The sequence below is a fragment of the Bemisia tabaci genome, chromosome 8 (assembly GCF_918797505.1).
Source record: "Bemisia tabaci chromosome 8, PGI_BMITA_v3".
Taxonomy (NCBI): Eukaryota; Metazoa; Arthropoda; class Insecta; order Hemiptera; family Aleyrodidae; genus Bemisia; species Bemisia tabaci.
This window is the reverse complement of record NC_092800.1, coordinates 26,089,202-26,104,658: the sequence shown is the minus strand read 5'-3', so window position 1 is coordinate 26,104,658 and position 15,457 is coordinate 26,089,202. Positions and strand designations below refer to the sequence as shown.

The 15,457-nt window shown below is 36.1% G+C and overlaps 1 protein-coding gene and 1 long non-coding RNA gene across 7 annotated transcripts in view; one reads left to right on the top strand and one right to left on the bottom strand.

Moving 5' to 3' along the window:
- The window catches only part of LOC109035465 (uncharacterized), a 61,154-nt gene that overhangs the window by 29,674 nt on the left and 16,023 nt on the right, over positions 1 to 15,457 (top strand). For 3 of the 5 annotated variants that reach the window (XM_072303500.1, XM_072303501.1, XM_072303502.1), the window contains 7 exons: positions 3,527 to 3,601; positions 4,565 to 4,623; positions 5,267 to 5,341; positions 7,408 to 7,490; positions 8,690 to 8,723; positions 13,069 to 13,305; positions 14,378 to 14,467. In XM_072303500.1, coding sequence (XP_072159601.1) covers positions 3,527 to 3,601; positions 4,565 to 4,623; positions 5,267 to 5,341; positions 7,408 to 7,490; positions 8,690 to 8,723; positions 13,069 to 13,305; positions 14,378 to 14,467 — 653 coding nt within the window. Of the gene's footprint in view, positions 1 to 386; positions 534 to 2,518; positions 2,683 to 3,526; positions 3,602 to 4,564; positions 4,624 to 5,266; positions 5,342 to 7,407; positions 7,491 to 8,689; positions 8,724 to 13,068; positions 13,306 to 14,377; positions 14,468 to 15,457 lie in introns of all 5 variants that reach the window. The other 2 variants (XM_072303499.1, XM_019049115.2) reach the window with 1 other exon arrangement.
- LOC140225251 (uncharacterized) lies at positions 3,616 to 15,456 on the bottom strand. Of its 2 annotated transcripts, XR_011900394.1 has the most exons (4): positions 14,692 to 15,456; positions 13,220 to 13,497; positions 4,978 to 5,196; positions 3,616 to 4,061 (listed from the first exon to the last, which is right to left on the bottom strand). It is a non-coding gene; the product is annotated as an uncharacterized lncRNA (long non-coding RNA). The 2 variants fall into 2 exon arrangements; XR_011900393.1 differs by lacking the exons at positions 3,616 to 4,061; positions 4,978 to 5,196 and adding an exon at positions 9,895 to 11,261.

The window sequence follows — 15,457 nt, the reverse complement described above, 5'->3', positions numbered from 1 at the left end:
AACAGGTGAATGAGGAGAGGTCAATTTTGCCTTCGGTGTATAAAAGCCTTGAGTTAAAATCTCCTGTCATTCGGTTAAAACGGTCATTCTTGCCGAAAAGATGAATGAATCTGAGCCACCATGATCTTTTCTCTCTGTGTGAGATCATCTTCTGTCCATGTGCTGTTACAAGATTCATTCTTAGTAGTTCGGTGATCAATTAGCATCAAGAATTGTTTCCTCCATTGGAGGAAGAGTATCCAAGGACTCTTTTCTTCCAATTTCTACTGACAGCTACATTCATAACAGGTCTTGTCGCTTTGTAAGAATGCATATACATACAAAAATAGAAATTTCATCCTATGGAAATGTTATATGTGTAATGTAATATTGTACTCTTTTCTTAGGATGGAAAATTTCCTGCTCCATAGAATAATCTTAAAATTACCTCAAGGCAACCAATTACTCTACATCCATGTCAAGTATGGTGACGTCCATCTCTTTCAGACGAAAAAAACTTTTTCCATGTGGAACCTGAGTATCTCAAAACTCTGGTAAGTTGAACTGCTATGCTCTCATGGTTCTGCGGGTTTTTCCTTCTATCCAAGCAAGCTGTTATGAGAGCTAGGTCAAGGCGAATAAAGAAAGGTGGCCGAATTTTGAGTTGAGCCGTCATTTTAAAGGCTGTGATGTGCAGAGGGTACATGCTTTACCATGCAATCAGGATGTACCCTAAACGTACCAGATGCTGTGTGACGTCAAGAGGGTACAAAATGCGACCACTGTCCTTTATCCGCCTTGCAGCTAGGCTGTTCTAAGAATGCTTTTTATTGATCTAGATTTATTTCAAACTCAAGAAATATTCAAGAAAGTGAATTCTCCCAAAACTTGTTTTTTGGCTTATGCAAGAGTCATTTTTAGAAAATTTGTCTTAATGTTTTGGTGGGTGATAGAGATAAGTGAGGCGTTTTTCAGCTTTGGCATAAAAAATTAAGTGAAATTAGCTCCATAAGAAACCTAAATGAAATAATTTTTCCAGTCCTTTCACATCAGTTTTACATGGGAATATGTAGGCTGATTATGCAATAGGATTGGAGAAACTTAACTTGAACATGGTGCACTCTATTGAGCAAGTAACGGCATACCTACCTTCATTTTTTTTTGTCCCAATCTTTTTGAACTTAACTTGTTGATAACCATGCCCATATCTGCCTTTTGAACATTTGGGCATTTGTATGCCCATTTTTAGGTGTTGGTTTTTGGTTTGATGGAGTATATCTCCACTCGTCAAACATATTAATATTATAACGTTACAAAAACTTAAAAATAAAAATTTGAGGAATTTAACTGAATTAGTATATTTTAATGATACTCCGAGCCTTGGGGCATGTGTTAGTTTAGTTAAATTCCCCATATTTTCTTTATTTGTCTCCGTAATGTTTTAATTTCAATGCGTGTGACTTGTGGAGTAATACACCATCAAACCAAGAACCGAGACTTGGAGACTTTGGACCTCAAATGCTACAAATGCGCATAGTGTAAGTTCATAAACAAGTTAAAGTAGAATAGGACAAAAGGAAGAACAATGGAAAAACCTAGTTATCAGACACTGCGGGGATGAGCAGTCAGGCAAGCAGTATAAGAATGTTTTCATAAACAATTTGAGCTGCTAAATCATAAACTAACCCCGATTTGTCTCAATACGCAGAAAATTCCCTGAAAACTAGACTAGCGAATTTTATTAAGAGGTTTGGTAGTACTTTTACACCGGAACCTTCCAGCTGCCATTTTATTTTGAGTTTGTTACTTCCGATTCGTTTACATATGAATTGCAACGTTGGTGGGTAATTTTGATACTGCCTCGCGAGGTAGTCCTAGAAAAGGTTCGATCTATCGAAAATTGACCGGACCTGATTGGTCAAATCTGTTGGTAACGGTGTCCATCAGTGTTGATGGTTGATGAGATAAAACAGGGCAGAACTTCCCAAAGAGGCTTGGAACTATAAGTGAAATTCGCTTGATATTCCTTAGAAAACCCTGTTCCTTGAGAAAAATAACGATTTTCAGACTCTGAGCTAAAAATCATGTAAGGATCAGCCATAGAATCCCTAATATTTTTAGTTGCAGACTTGTGTTCTAGCTATTTTTTTTTCATTATCTATCTGTTTTTCAAAGAATCAAATCTCAAAGAAAAGTTTTTCAAAACCTATCTCCTACTGTTGACAATTGAATTTTTGGCAGGTATTTATCGATCTATGGCCGTCTACCTTCAAAAGGGCAAAACAGGTGTGATTCACTCCATTAGCCTCTTGAGAAAGTTTTAATTCCAATATTTTCAGAGATTCCTCTTTCGGACAAGTTTTACATGGTAGCACAGGCATATAGGTGGATTAAAGTACTTGGGTGAGAGGGAGAGAGGGAAATCCTCGTGGGATTTTATCTTGCCAGTTTATTTTATTTTTTTAACAGTATTTTAGCATTTATTTGAAACTTTACTCCAGATTTATTCTGTAATCTTGATATGTTTCTCTATCAATAGTTCATCCGTAATGGCACTGTGTAACGAGGAATTTCTCAGAAAGATTGAGTTTGAATTAACTTATAGGAGCTTTTTTCGTCTACAAAAGATGTCTTTCTACATAGCAAGTGATTTACTCCTCAGTATCGTGAAGTTATTCCAAAAGCAAACCATTAGTCTTCATGGTGAGTATTTTCTTTCTTATAAATTAACAAGTAGAAAATAATTTGTTTAAACCACCCTAAAAGCTGAAAGTGTGTACCATCAAAACTTTCAAAATCCATATAAATATGTAAATTTCTCCTCATATGGTCAATTTCTTAAATAAAATGCGGCGAAAGAAATTTTGAAAGAAAATATCTGAGCAGTTTTGCTCTAATACTTTTCTTAAAGGAGTGACATTCCTGAAAGTAATGACGAGGAGACTTCTGAGGCTTAAAAGAGCGTTGAATAGCGCCCTTTCAAGTGATTAACCGGAACTCTTCGTTAGGTTATATAGATTAATAGTATACCTACTGCTTACTGGTAGGCAATTTTTGGAAGTTCAGTTCAGATCAAATTTTTATTTGAATACTGCAAGGTACAGATCAGTCAGACTGTAGAGCAGTCCTCTGAGGCTTTGAAAGGCGTTGAACAGCGCTCTTTCAAGTGGTTTGTAAGGAATCTGGGTCTTTGTCACTATTCTACCTCTTGATTTGTTTCTATCCAGATAACTTTATTTACATTCTCTCTTAGTTTTTTTACTCACGTGTTAAACTCATTCCCTCCCCCCCCCCCCTTTATTATCTGTCGTATCAAGTACGTCCAGCTGTTGTATTATTTGTGGCCTTTGATTGATTGTTATATTGTCCTTTGTTACTTTTTTTTGGACTCACGGTATGCTCATTTTTCAATAGATGTATGAAGCAATAAATGACTGAATTACCGAAATGGTTACATATCATTGGTCCAATATTTGTTTTAGTAGCATATTTTCGCCCTTTTGAAATGGTGAAATTCTAATTTTAGTGTCATTTAATGTTTTTTTAGTTGATATGAGAGGCTTTCATCTCAACCCCTTGAAACGGAAAGGAAAATCCAAGGAAAAACCCAAGAAAGTTAAAGGTAAGACAGTGAAATATTATCAATTAATGAACTTTCAACACCCTTGCAAAATCTTACATTTCACAAGGTAACACCTGCCTGACAGGTTGTGAAACTATTGTCACAGCATCATTGCTAAAGTTGACGTTACAGCAAAATTTTTATGGTGCTGTTTTCGGTTGTTGTCAAATGGGTAAGTTCTGCAAAAATATAGATGTTTATTTCGGATTGTTTGTCTCAAAAAAATCGAAATTAATTTGACTTAAGGAAAACTTTGGCATCTGTTTATTATGAATGCAGACGATCTTGAAGGGAGGAGCAGCCCTTACGCAGTCGCCGAGGCAAGGCCCATTTTTTATTCGAGACTCCTCAGGCGGGGCCAGTCTCGACCAGGTCAATCATACAGAGAGGTATGGACCATTGCAGCATCATAGGAGATGGTTTAGGCTCAAACTCATAACAACCGCATTCTTACCTAAAACTGCACAAAAAGGTGTGTTACTAAGAAATTTTTGGAGTATACCTACAGACCTACACTGGGTAACCTAAAAGGGTTTTGATTTTGCCTTTCAAATAATTTTTTGTTGTTGTTTAGGAAATATTAATACCTTTTCCACCCGCTTCTCTCTCCTGCCCGTTTCTTTCCTTCTACCATTTAACGTAACTATACTTCTGTAGACCTAGTCTGCTGTGCTAAGGAAAAACGCTGTATCACCCTTCAGACGTCGTTATGTTTCCTTTGATGAAATACATATTTGCAGGGAAATCTGTGAATATTTTTCAGAGATTATTTTTGCAATCAGATCTACATAAATCATCTTATAATATCACAAGGAAATATTTAAAAATCTCAGAAATAAACATTTTCGGAGAAAATTTGGCAGCTCTTTTAAATGTTATGCGTTTTTCCTTAGCATGGCAGTAGCGTAAACTTAATTTTTTCCTCATTATTTACTTTTCCTCTTTTTTTTTGCTACGTTTCAGATGCAACGCATACCATTCCAAAGGAGGATTTTGTCATCAATCTGAAAGATTATGACAGTGTGAGTCATTTTACTTCAATATATTTTCAAGAGATTTATTGCTTTCACTAAACAAATTTAAAAATTAGATAGATGTCAAGCATCATGTAACTCGCAGATAATACTTCGAAAGTTCCTACAGATAAGAGAAATACAAGTTTTGACTCTTAGTGGCAAGACATGGGTGCAGAAAAATTTATATTACTTGCAAACCCATGAGTCAAATTAAAAACCCGAGTGCTCGTTAGAAAACTGAAAGTGTGCCGATGAGGTTATTTTAGTCAATCAGAATGTATATTCATTTGCTTTAAAGCCAATACAAGTATGTATCTACTTTTTGAATAGCCATTGTGATTGGGTATTTGACACACATACCTCTCTCAGTAAATCATCTCAGGATCTTAGGTCTAGGTCTGACATCAGAAGAGAATGCAATATGTAGTGGATTCCTTTCCAAAAATACACTACATCATCTCTTGAAATTGGAATCTCGTCTCAAGATTTGCCTTTTATTTGCCAAGATCCTAGGATGGTGAGATCTGATTGTGGTCATTCTGTGTTATCTTAATTATGGATCATCATTTGCAGTTGCAGCTGTAAATTAGAAATAGATTATTTAATAGCTTCTTTCCTAATCATGAAATTTGTTCTGTTACACCTGCAGGTCATAAATCAAGTTGCAGCTACCCTCCAGGATAGTGACCGTTTCCACACCTTTACTGAGCCACCTGTTACTCTGGTAGGTGGACCCACAGTAATAACAAATTTTAATGGAATTGTAGAATTATAAACATGTTTTAATATGTACTCCAATTTACGAAGATTCATCTTTTCACAAGCAGCTGTTGACTGCAATGATATAATTTTTTATTTACAGGCACTAATATAATCCTACTCTATCCATCTATGACCATTTTCTCTATTCTTAAACTGACAATCAATCTGTCGGTTAGAGGATACAGAATCTTTTAAGCTTCTGATTTTTCTATGCTGGCCTGGGCATCTAATGGAGCATCTTTTGTACTGCTGATTGGATGTTTTACAACATTTAGTTTCATAGTGTGATTTTCAAAAAGTAAGAAAAATAGAAATATCCATCCAATATCCAGTACCTGCACAACTAACCATTGCAGGGTGCCCTTCGCACAGAAAAAGTGCAGAGAGACTGGAATAGCATTAATTTTAGGAGATCTATACAAAAGAACAGAAAACGTATAGATTTTTCACCTAAAATTATTGATGTTCTAAAGTTCTGCAATTAATTTAAAAAAAGAACCTTAAAGTTATTCAATAATTTTTATCATAGTACGTTCTATCAAACTTAATGAAAATACTTCAGAGGTATGCCATAATATTAATTATATTATGTATCTATAAAATTTCAGTCAGATTCTGCACGGTTCAGTTCATTCCTCTAAAATCTCCACATTCTCGTTTCCAAATCAAAATTTTCTAACCTTTTGCAGACATCTGCCCTTGTTAGAGCTCAAAATGTGTGTCAGGTAAAGAAGAAATGATAAAGAGGTAATGAAAAAACGAGGCTTTTAAGAAAAGAGGAATTTTTGGAGAAATGTGGAAAAAGCAAAAGATAAGGTAATGGGAAAGGAGGATTTTAGATGATGATATGTTTATGAGTAGATATTCTGGCAACAGGAATAGCATCTTTCAAAAAATACTACTACTAACAAGTCACTCTTGTTGCGCTTCTGTGCCCTCTGTGACACCCAACCGCCACTGATAGCGATCCTGCCAGAGCTCCTCCGGCCGATCGCATCTCCTCATTTCCTGCCTTATTCCCTCAATCCACGATTTGGCAGTCTTTCAAAAAACACCGTAGGTAAATGATCTTACCTTCCATGGTAGGATGTAGCATGGTCTTTCCCTTGGTACTATCAATGGTGCTACTGGTGAAAGTGGAGTCAACTGTGTGAAACGGTGCTGCCGTAGCAGCCGAAGAACACGGGAGCATAAAAGAATAACGACTGAGAGATAGGAATAGGAATGAACGGCTCGCCGACCGGCCAGAACACACATAGAAGAAATCAAATAAAGAAAATCACCCGAGCGGTGATTTTCCCCCACGAAAAATATTCACATCTCGAATGATGACTTGACCGTCTGTGCGCTAAGACCGAAGTAACTCAATATGACGTCTCAGTAACGGTCACTCTCTCTCTCTCTCTCCGGTGTCCAGCTCTCCCTCTGGTGGATCAAGTCATAGGACCGGATCCCCTAATAGGAATGCAGACACCAGACAGAGACAGGGAGGGAAATAAGAATAACCACATATTTATATGTCACATGTGAATAATGAAACTACAATCATGCAACAGATGAGGTTATCCATCTTGGTTTTCAACATGTCTCGCTATGAGCGATTTACTTTGACATACAGGTGCTTGAACCAGTGGCATTATACTTAACCAATGTCAGTATGTAGGAGGAGTCATTGTGATCTGCTGCCTAACTGCACGGACAGGGTGCAGGAGCCCAATCAGGCAACCATGGTACCATGTAAACATGGAGAGGCATTTTCAATGAATAGTTAAGGAACAATAAATGATTAACCTTCCCTTCATTATACATTTCTGAATCAATGAAATTTTCACTAAAGAACGATCTGATTAAACCTAAAGACTGGACTCGGAAACATCATTACAACTCATGTTACAATAATATTGATGTCCAAAAATTTATGTTTAAAGAAACCTAAAAGTAACATAAAACATTATGCAATCAAACTTTTTAATTTCCCACTGCTTTCTAAGTGTCACTTTACAAATTTTGTCCATTTCCCTTTTTCAGGACTCTTCGAGTATCTTCCAAAGCTCATTTGATGATAAAGACCTACTGATCAACCTCATCAGTTTGGATCCAGTCTTTGATAGGTTTGTTGCTGCTGTATTTTATTTAGGAAACATTTTTTCACAGTTTTCCAACTCTCTCCAAAGACTTTTTGACAGCGCCTATACCAACATGGTCTTGAAATATCGGGGAAAATATTTAGCGGCTCTGAGCATTATGTTGGTTCTGGAAAAGATTTTATGCCATGTCTTGAAACCCTCAAAATTTCAACATTCAGATCTTCATTTACACCTTCTTGGCCTTGTTTGACCCGGTGGCACGCTGTTAGTAGGTTATTGTTGCTACTGGAGCCTCCTTTCTCAACATGTATATGGTTCATTCTATACCCAGTTTCCTCGTGATTTTGGATTTTGGAATTTTCTAACTTACATTCCCTTCTTTTTGGTTAAATTTTATGAAAGTTATAGCTGCTAATTATTGCAGTAAATGATGAAGATAAATCAAAGATAACTAAGAGAGGTAGTCAGGCGCTTGATTTGGTTTTGAGGCAAAAAAGAAAATTTTTAACACTTAATCAATGTTAAAAAATAATCGTGAACATTTTAAACACTTGAAAAAGAAAAGAAAAGAAAACCAAACCAGTGGGATGTACCTATTAGCTGCGCTAAATGAGCCATTAGCCTCCTTTTTTCCTTTTTTTAAAGTATATTTATACACATAAAAATAAATAAAGCGCAATAAGATCAGTCCAAACACCAAGTTGCCTGGTCCAATAACATCCCAGATATCGCCCTTCAAAAAATATGGTTCATGACATCATCCACTGTGATGGTGCTTGCCATAGTTTTTTCCTTGGTTTTCTACGTGTTTCAAGGGAAGTAACCAGTGTAGATTTGTACATCACTGATTCAATGTGAAAGAAACCATAGTATAAACTTCTGCGGTCGATGACATTATACACCATGTTTTTAGAAGAGTGTTATTTCTGTTAATATTGGACGTAGAATTTAAGCATTGTAACAAATCTTATTATTTTTGGCTGACCTATAAAACTCATCCATCAATATGCGATTCTTTGACTAGCGCAACTGATTCATTTCATAAATATCGCTCCAATGAAAATTTTACCTCTCTGAACTAAGGTCCTTTTTTCCGCGGATTGTCACACATAAAAAAAAAAAAATTGTAGAGAATGAAACTGCATCGTCCAATTCATTTCACTTCTAAGATTGACTTTTACCAGCTTGTTTGCATTTTATAATTGAAACTTATTATTTTACAGACTTGACAAGGAGTTTGGTTTAGATGATTTAGAGGTAAGTTTTCCCCCTGAAGTATGATTTGACATGGTCATCCCCATTTTAACTGTCTCCTATTTTTCAGATTGCACAAATCCTGGAAGTTTCATATTTAGATACAAGCTTTGCAAGATTGGGGGAAAAAAGAATACATGCCATTATTCTTTCTTCTTCACTGATATATGTACTAATACAGCAGTGATGTAAAAATTGGCCTGTTGACACAAACTTCTTTTCGCTAATTCTGACAAAATCCTTACAGATTCTCTCAATATTTTGCACCAACAATGAAGAAGCTCATTGCAGAAACAGTAGTCCTTTTGATGGTGAACTATTGATATGATGCACTCTATGCAATAAACAAAAAACATCCCCGAAAAATTCAATGCTTTTCTCCTGCTTTAAATTTACAGCTACATGTCTACTGATGAAGAAATTTTCTTCTTTTTCTACCATTCCACTATAACCACTAGTTTTATGAGCTTTTAAAGTATGGTAGCTTAAATCAACCGACTTAATTTAAAGCAGCTCTTTTTTTAGTAGATTGAAACTTGGCGTTTCCTCGAACATAATGGGATTTTGTATCGCCACTCCAAGAAAAATGCACCTTATTGGGTCTGTTCCTTGATATATTCTTAATTAAGTATGAATATTATTGATGATAATTCGATAATTCAAGACATTTTGCTTTCAGGAGCTGAACATCCTATTTTTAAACTACGTCTTTGTCATCAATATTTTTTCGATTGTTTTTCCTGTCACTACTCTTGAAAGTTTATTAAGCTATCGGTTCTTAAGTATGTGTCCACCATCTCTAACTTCAAAATGGACATCTGATACTATTGCCATGAGCTGTAACAAGAGTGAAATAATTATCAGAAGTGGATGAATCCTATTAAGTAATTTAATGAGCTATTACAGGGATAGAAAAATAGTCAATTTCCTTCGGAAAATATGTTAGTTATCATCAAATACTGATCATCTAGATACTTGCACGCAAAATTCTTACACATTATTAATCAGTCCACATCAGTAGTCTGGAAACAATTGAAAACTAGACATCTAACTTTCCCAAGGACACCTCCTTTTTCATATGCCGCTTCTCACTTTTTTTGATAAGTACAGAGGATGAAGGTGTGTTCGGAGAAATTGGTTTCATCAGCAACATGGCTCTCGATGACTGGTATGTTTTTAGTGTGGTTTTCTTAGTCATGATACGGAATTGTTGCAGTTCCTATAACATCTGGTTTTTCTTGAGGGGTTTTCTTTTCCTTTTGTGGATGCTTTTTCTACATGGTTCTCGATGACTAATATGTTTTTAGTGTGGTTTTCCTTTGTTATGATTCAGAATTCTTGCACTTCTTCTAATTTCTGGTTTTGTTTGGGGGTGTTTTCTCTCTTATTTTTTTGAGACTCTTTTTGGTTTTTTTTTACCGCAGTCTATGTTGCAACTTGATTCACTCTTTGTTTCCTCCGCCATTTTGCTCCTGCTTTTTTTACTTTCCTCTTAGTAGGCTTTAAAATAGTTAATGCAGGAGTTGTCTCATCGGTCACCTTGCAATTCCGAAAGTCCTTAAAATCAAGACATCGTCTCTAAAAAACACAGGAGGCAAAATTTGACTCGCCCACTTCAACTGAGCAAAATTGAATGTTTGAGCGCTCTGTAGGATCAAAATTTTACTTCCTACTGAGCAGTGATGACTTATTTTCACATTTTTTCCACGAAATCGCGCCCTTACAGTCTTATCGCCCATTCTGAGAATTTCGACCGTCTTTATTCAACACCTTTCATATTTGGGAATGAACAGGGCACTAATCATAACACCTTATTTAACATTTTAACGACTTATTTTATTTATAGTGGTATTGGTCAACAAGAAATTCATTGAATCTTGACAAGTTTTTTTCTTTTGTGGATGTTGTTTAAAAAATAATCCTTGAGAATCAATTGAAGCGTTTGTCAACTTTCCCCTTGCATGCATCAATTGAAACTCAGCTTTTTTAAATTTTTTAGCTTTTGCTACTGGTTCAGGTCTTCAACTTTTTTTTCTGATTGTATCTCGGCAAATGTAGCGTTTCTTGTCTGCCAAACGCCAGTGTTAAATACTTTCATTAAGCATTACGGCAGCTATTTTCTTTCTGATACCAGGGTGTCTACAAGTCCGGAATTTCCGGAAAGTACGGAAATAGTACTGATTTTTCAAGGGCGGTCCAGAAGTACTGAAAAAGTGCGGAATTCCGCAAGGAGGTCCGGAATTTTTTTATTTTTTTGTCGTTTTTGTCGCAATTTACGCCGGAAATTAAAATTTTTGAAATTTGCCGAATTTCGTCAATTAGAGGTACTGAAAAAGTACTGAATTTTTCTGTTCAGGAGGTACTGAATTTCTTGGGAATGTACTGAAAAAGTACTGTAAAAGTACTGATTTTTGGCCAGCCTGTTTAAGTAGACACCCTGGATACTGCCTTTTTTGGGGAAGCTGTGCTCTTGCCCAATCTTCTGCCTCAGCGATTTTTCATCATGCTCATCAGCAATTCCCATTGGTCTTGAAATGAATTCTGCGATGAAAATAATTAGAAAGCATGAGCAAATGAGTAGTTTTCACTTATTAAGTTTGAAAGAAGATTTTCTTGAATAAGTTAGTATCATACAATGCTTAGTCAAACATTATTTAGAGACACAAGACAAGCATTAGACCGATCGTAGTAAGGCATTGACTTTCACCACTATCCATACTATCACTCGGACATTCAGGGCCAGTTATGTACTTTTCCAATTTATTGTGAGTAAAATGTTCGTATCCTACCCGCTCAAAACTTTCTGGAAGTGTGTCTGCCTTAAATATTGTAACTGAATTATGTGTCTGCTATCTTCCCCAAGAGTCCATTTTCAAAAAATCAAACCACTTGTACACAAGATTGCTTAATTTTTTGCTTTCTAAGTACAATGGAGATGTTGCATGTGTGAGGAATTTGCTATTTGACTGTTGATTCTTTTGTAAAAGTTCGCAAGAAACATGATGGTGCCACTGGTTTTCTCTGATATTAACTCCCAAGCTCAAAAAAAGCTCTCAAGTTGAGGCCAAAATGGAGGGGATATCCCACGCTATCCTGAGAGTCCACGTCTACATCAAGACGAACTAGCCATGCAAAGATAGGGAGCAAATCCAGTAGCAGTGATGCCGTGTTTTCAGTTTTAGAGTCCCCAAATAAAGTGGCAGCCCTGTCAATGTATTTGCTCCCTATCTTTGCATGGAGATTTTGTTTTGATGTAGAGGTGGGCTCTCAGAATAGCGTGGGATATCCCTTCCATTTTGGCCTCAACTTGAGAGCTTTTTTTGAGCTTGGGAGTTAATTTCAGAGAAAACCAGTGGCCACATCGTGTTTCTTGCAAACTTTTACATAAGAATCAACAGTCAAATCGCAAATTCCTCACACATGCAACATCTCCATTCTATTTTATGGGATCTTTTGTCAAACAGTTGTTTAGTTGGTTCTACCCTCCATCCTCTTCTAAATGTTATAAAATCATGTGCAATTGTTTTACAGCTCACTGCCTTTTATCTGATGTATTTTAAGTGGTTCTAATGGTTGTCTGCTTATACGCTTAATGGAGTGTTTGCTAAAGTAACCTGTTGGTCTTTTGGATGTAAGATTACCGCAACCATTTTGAAGAGGTCAAACAACGTAGTAATTATCGTAGGCTAGTAGAGACAAACCACATTTTTTCAGTCAATTTTTCAGATCAAAAAATGATCAGCAGTTCATATTTGTTCAATCTCACAGGGTGATCATTGTTGGAGAAAAATCCGGAAAAGAATCAGTTTCAGGAAAAATAGTGTTATATCAAATCGCTCTACATAATCTCTATATTGCATTATACAGCCTCTGCTTGTCCCCTAACTGGATTGAGAAATTTAAAAATGATCATTCATCCTCCCACATTCTATAGCAAGTCAGGGAATTTCCTCAAAATTGATCAGATAAACTTTGAAAAGTGAGGGAATTGCATTTATTTTGTTGCGTTATCTACTTTAAATTCCCAAATGATGGACATTTGAGCAATGCATCTAGGCTATCAAGTCCTTAGAAGGTCTGGTGAGGACAAAACTTAATTTTCTGTCCGCAAAATGCGTTTTTTCTATGTCTTTAAATTTCGGTATTCTTACAGGTGCTTTCAAGTTTGTGGTATGCGGGATGCAAACTGAAAATGTGGAGCAAGTGTTTTAAAATCTAATCTATTTCCCAAGTCTGTTCCACAAAACTCCAAGCAAAAGTGTTCACTTTGATCTCATGGTTTCCCTTTATGACTTCTGCTAAGTGTTCGTTATGACTACGTTTTCAATGTAACTTTTCTCAATTGCAGCTCGGAGAGCCACTCCCATCATGGCCTCCGCCGGTTGGAGTTCAACCGCCAACGCCAGGCGCATCAGCAATGAGGGATGATACGCTTTCAAGGCAGGATGGGTCATTAATGGCACCAAGAATTCACGATGTCATTAAACAGAAAATCTCACCAAAAGAGGTAGCTGTCGAAGCGGAGATAACACCATGTCCGATTCTTAGCCCAAGCAGTATGCACGAGCCTCCGGAATCGCCATTCGTAAGTAGTCTTTTGTTTGGATAACCAGGAACCTGCTTGAAGTAATACTCTCTATCGCCTCCAGATGCTGCTTCCAAAACAATGTCACGTGTAACAATACTTGGAAGCCGACTTGCAAATTGCTAAACAATGCATGTGTTCTAACAAACGAGCAGTGTTCTCTTCAATTTTTTCATCGTTGTTGGTGGGTAACTAAAAATTAGGAGAATTTTGCTCTTAATGCCATGCAAGGGTTTTTCCTCATCCTTTAAGTAATTTATTGATTATAATTTATTCATGGCTAATGTAAAAAAATGCATACCTCAGATTGCAACGTTGTAAGTTTCTACTCATGTCTCAATTTTTTTTTAGAGGAAAACATATCAAAATTTCCTTGAAATGTCTTGACTCACTCTAAAAAAAAATCACGCAAAATTGCACGGAAGCATTTTGATCATTTTTTCTTGCAGAATATAAAATATAACAAGAGATTTATAACTTAGCAATTGAATTGCGCATTTCTTGGATTTAGCCTTTCCCAAAAATTTTACACATTCAACTTATACGTCGTTACTTAAAATGATTCATCCCGGGTTCTTAGCGTCGTCAAACTAATGTGCAATATATCGCATCGATTAAGCAATAAATCTTGGCAGATTTTAACTTTTAAGCCACCAAAAGGACAACAGCTACTGCCCTTTAGCCGAAAGAATGATTTTCAATCAAAGATTTTGGAATATACAGAGAAATAAGGACTTAGTTTTTCCTAGGAACAAACCTCACTTTTGATACAGAGGTCGATTATTGTGTTAAATTAAAGGTTTTTTTTTCCAAGAAGAATGTTGCCTTCATTTTCTGAATTTTGCAATTTATTTAGTTGAGAATGATTCATTAGGCTCATGTGCTGGGGTTATTTTCCTTTTTTGGGCTAAAATGGAAAAATCTGCCAAAATTTTTGACTTAATAAAATAATACATTTTCATTAATATAATTCTCCACAGTCTCTAAAGGTACAAAGCTCTTTTAAACGAGTTTTTTGTAGAACTGCTGTTGAAACCATTGCTTCTTTCAATAATTTTTATTCTCATTTTAGGTTCCATTGCTTGAAAGCACCCGAATTCATCATGGCATTCACCCAGAAGCAGCCATGCCAGTGCGTGACAAAATGCCTCGAAGAGAGCAGGTGAGTTCTGCTGACATATGGAAATTCTCTATCCGTCTATCGACTCCGACACTTGTAAAATTAGTTTCATGGATTTTTTGTGAAAGATGTTAAAAGTAAATTGGTACTCATAAGATATTTTTGTGCATAGGGTGTCCAAAAAGTGTTGTACACTTCTGGTTTTTAAACAAACAGAAGCAGTCATCAGTTTGCGGTGTGTGTGCGCTAAAAGTCAGCGTAATTACCTGTAAAACGAGACTAAGATCAGCTCTCTAGGTTAAATAGTGACTGAGTTAGGGATGTCAATAGATAAGTTGATATTTGCTTACTTTTGATTTGTAGGCGCTGGCAACGAATTTACGCCTCCGCACAAAGTATCGTTCCCTACTCTCCACCTTAAAAACATCCGTCTTATGATCGTATCTTTAAAGAACTACTTATCAGTCATGATCCACAACTTTTATGTGGTTGTGATATCTGTTTGGCTAAAAATTAGAGTGTTACAAGGTTCGAAAGTATTAAGAAAACCTATCCAAGCTTGTGTTCTTGCCTCTGCAAGAGTCGGATGTTTTCATGTCAATAGTAGTGATGCTAAAACGCCTGCAAACGGAAAGTTAACAAATGTCAACTTATCTAACGACACCTCTATGAGGTTTTGAAAGTGATTTGTCGAGATCGAGAGACCTCCTCCAGGATTTTTTTTTAGTCATCTGAGGAATCAAACATTTTGTACTGCAAGGGTATCTGTTACGAGTGTGAAATGACTTGTTGGACACGTATCCTTTTTGACATTACTCCTAAAGGTAAAAAAACAGGATCATCCAAAACAATGGTAAAAGCAGTTTTCCAGCTTAACTATCTAACAATATAAGTAGTTTTTACTGTTTTTCAGCTTTGAGGTTTTCAGGACTGATATTTCTTTACCTATGGATGGTAAAATTTAAATCATGATTAAACTGATCATTAATTGAGGAATCAACACCGATGGAAAACTATTTTAGCCTTTTTCAT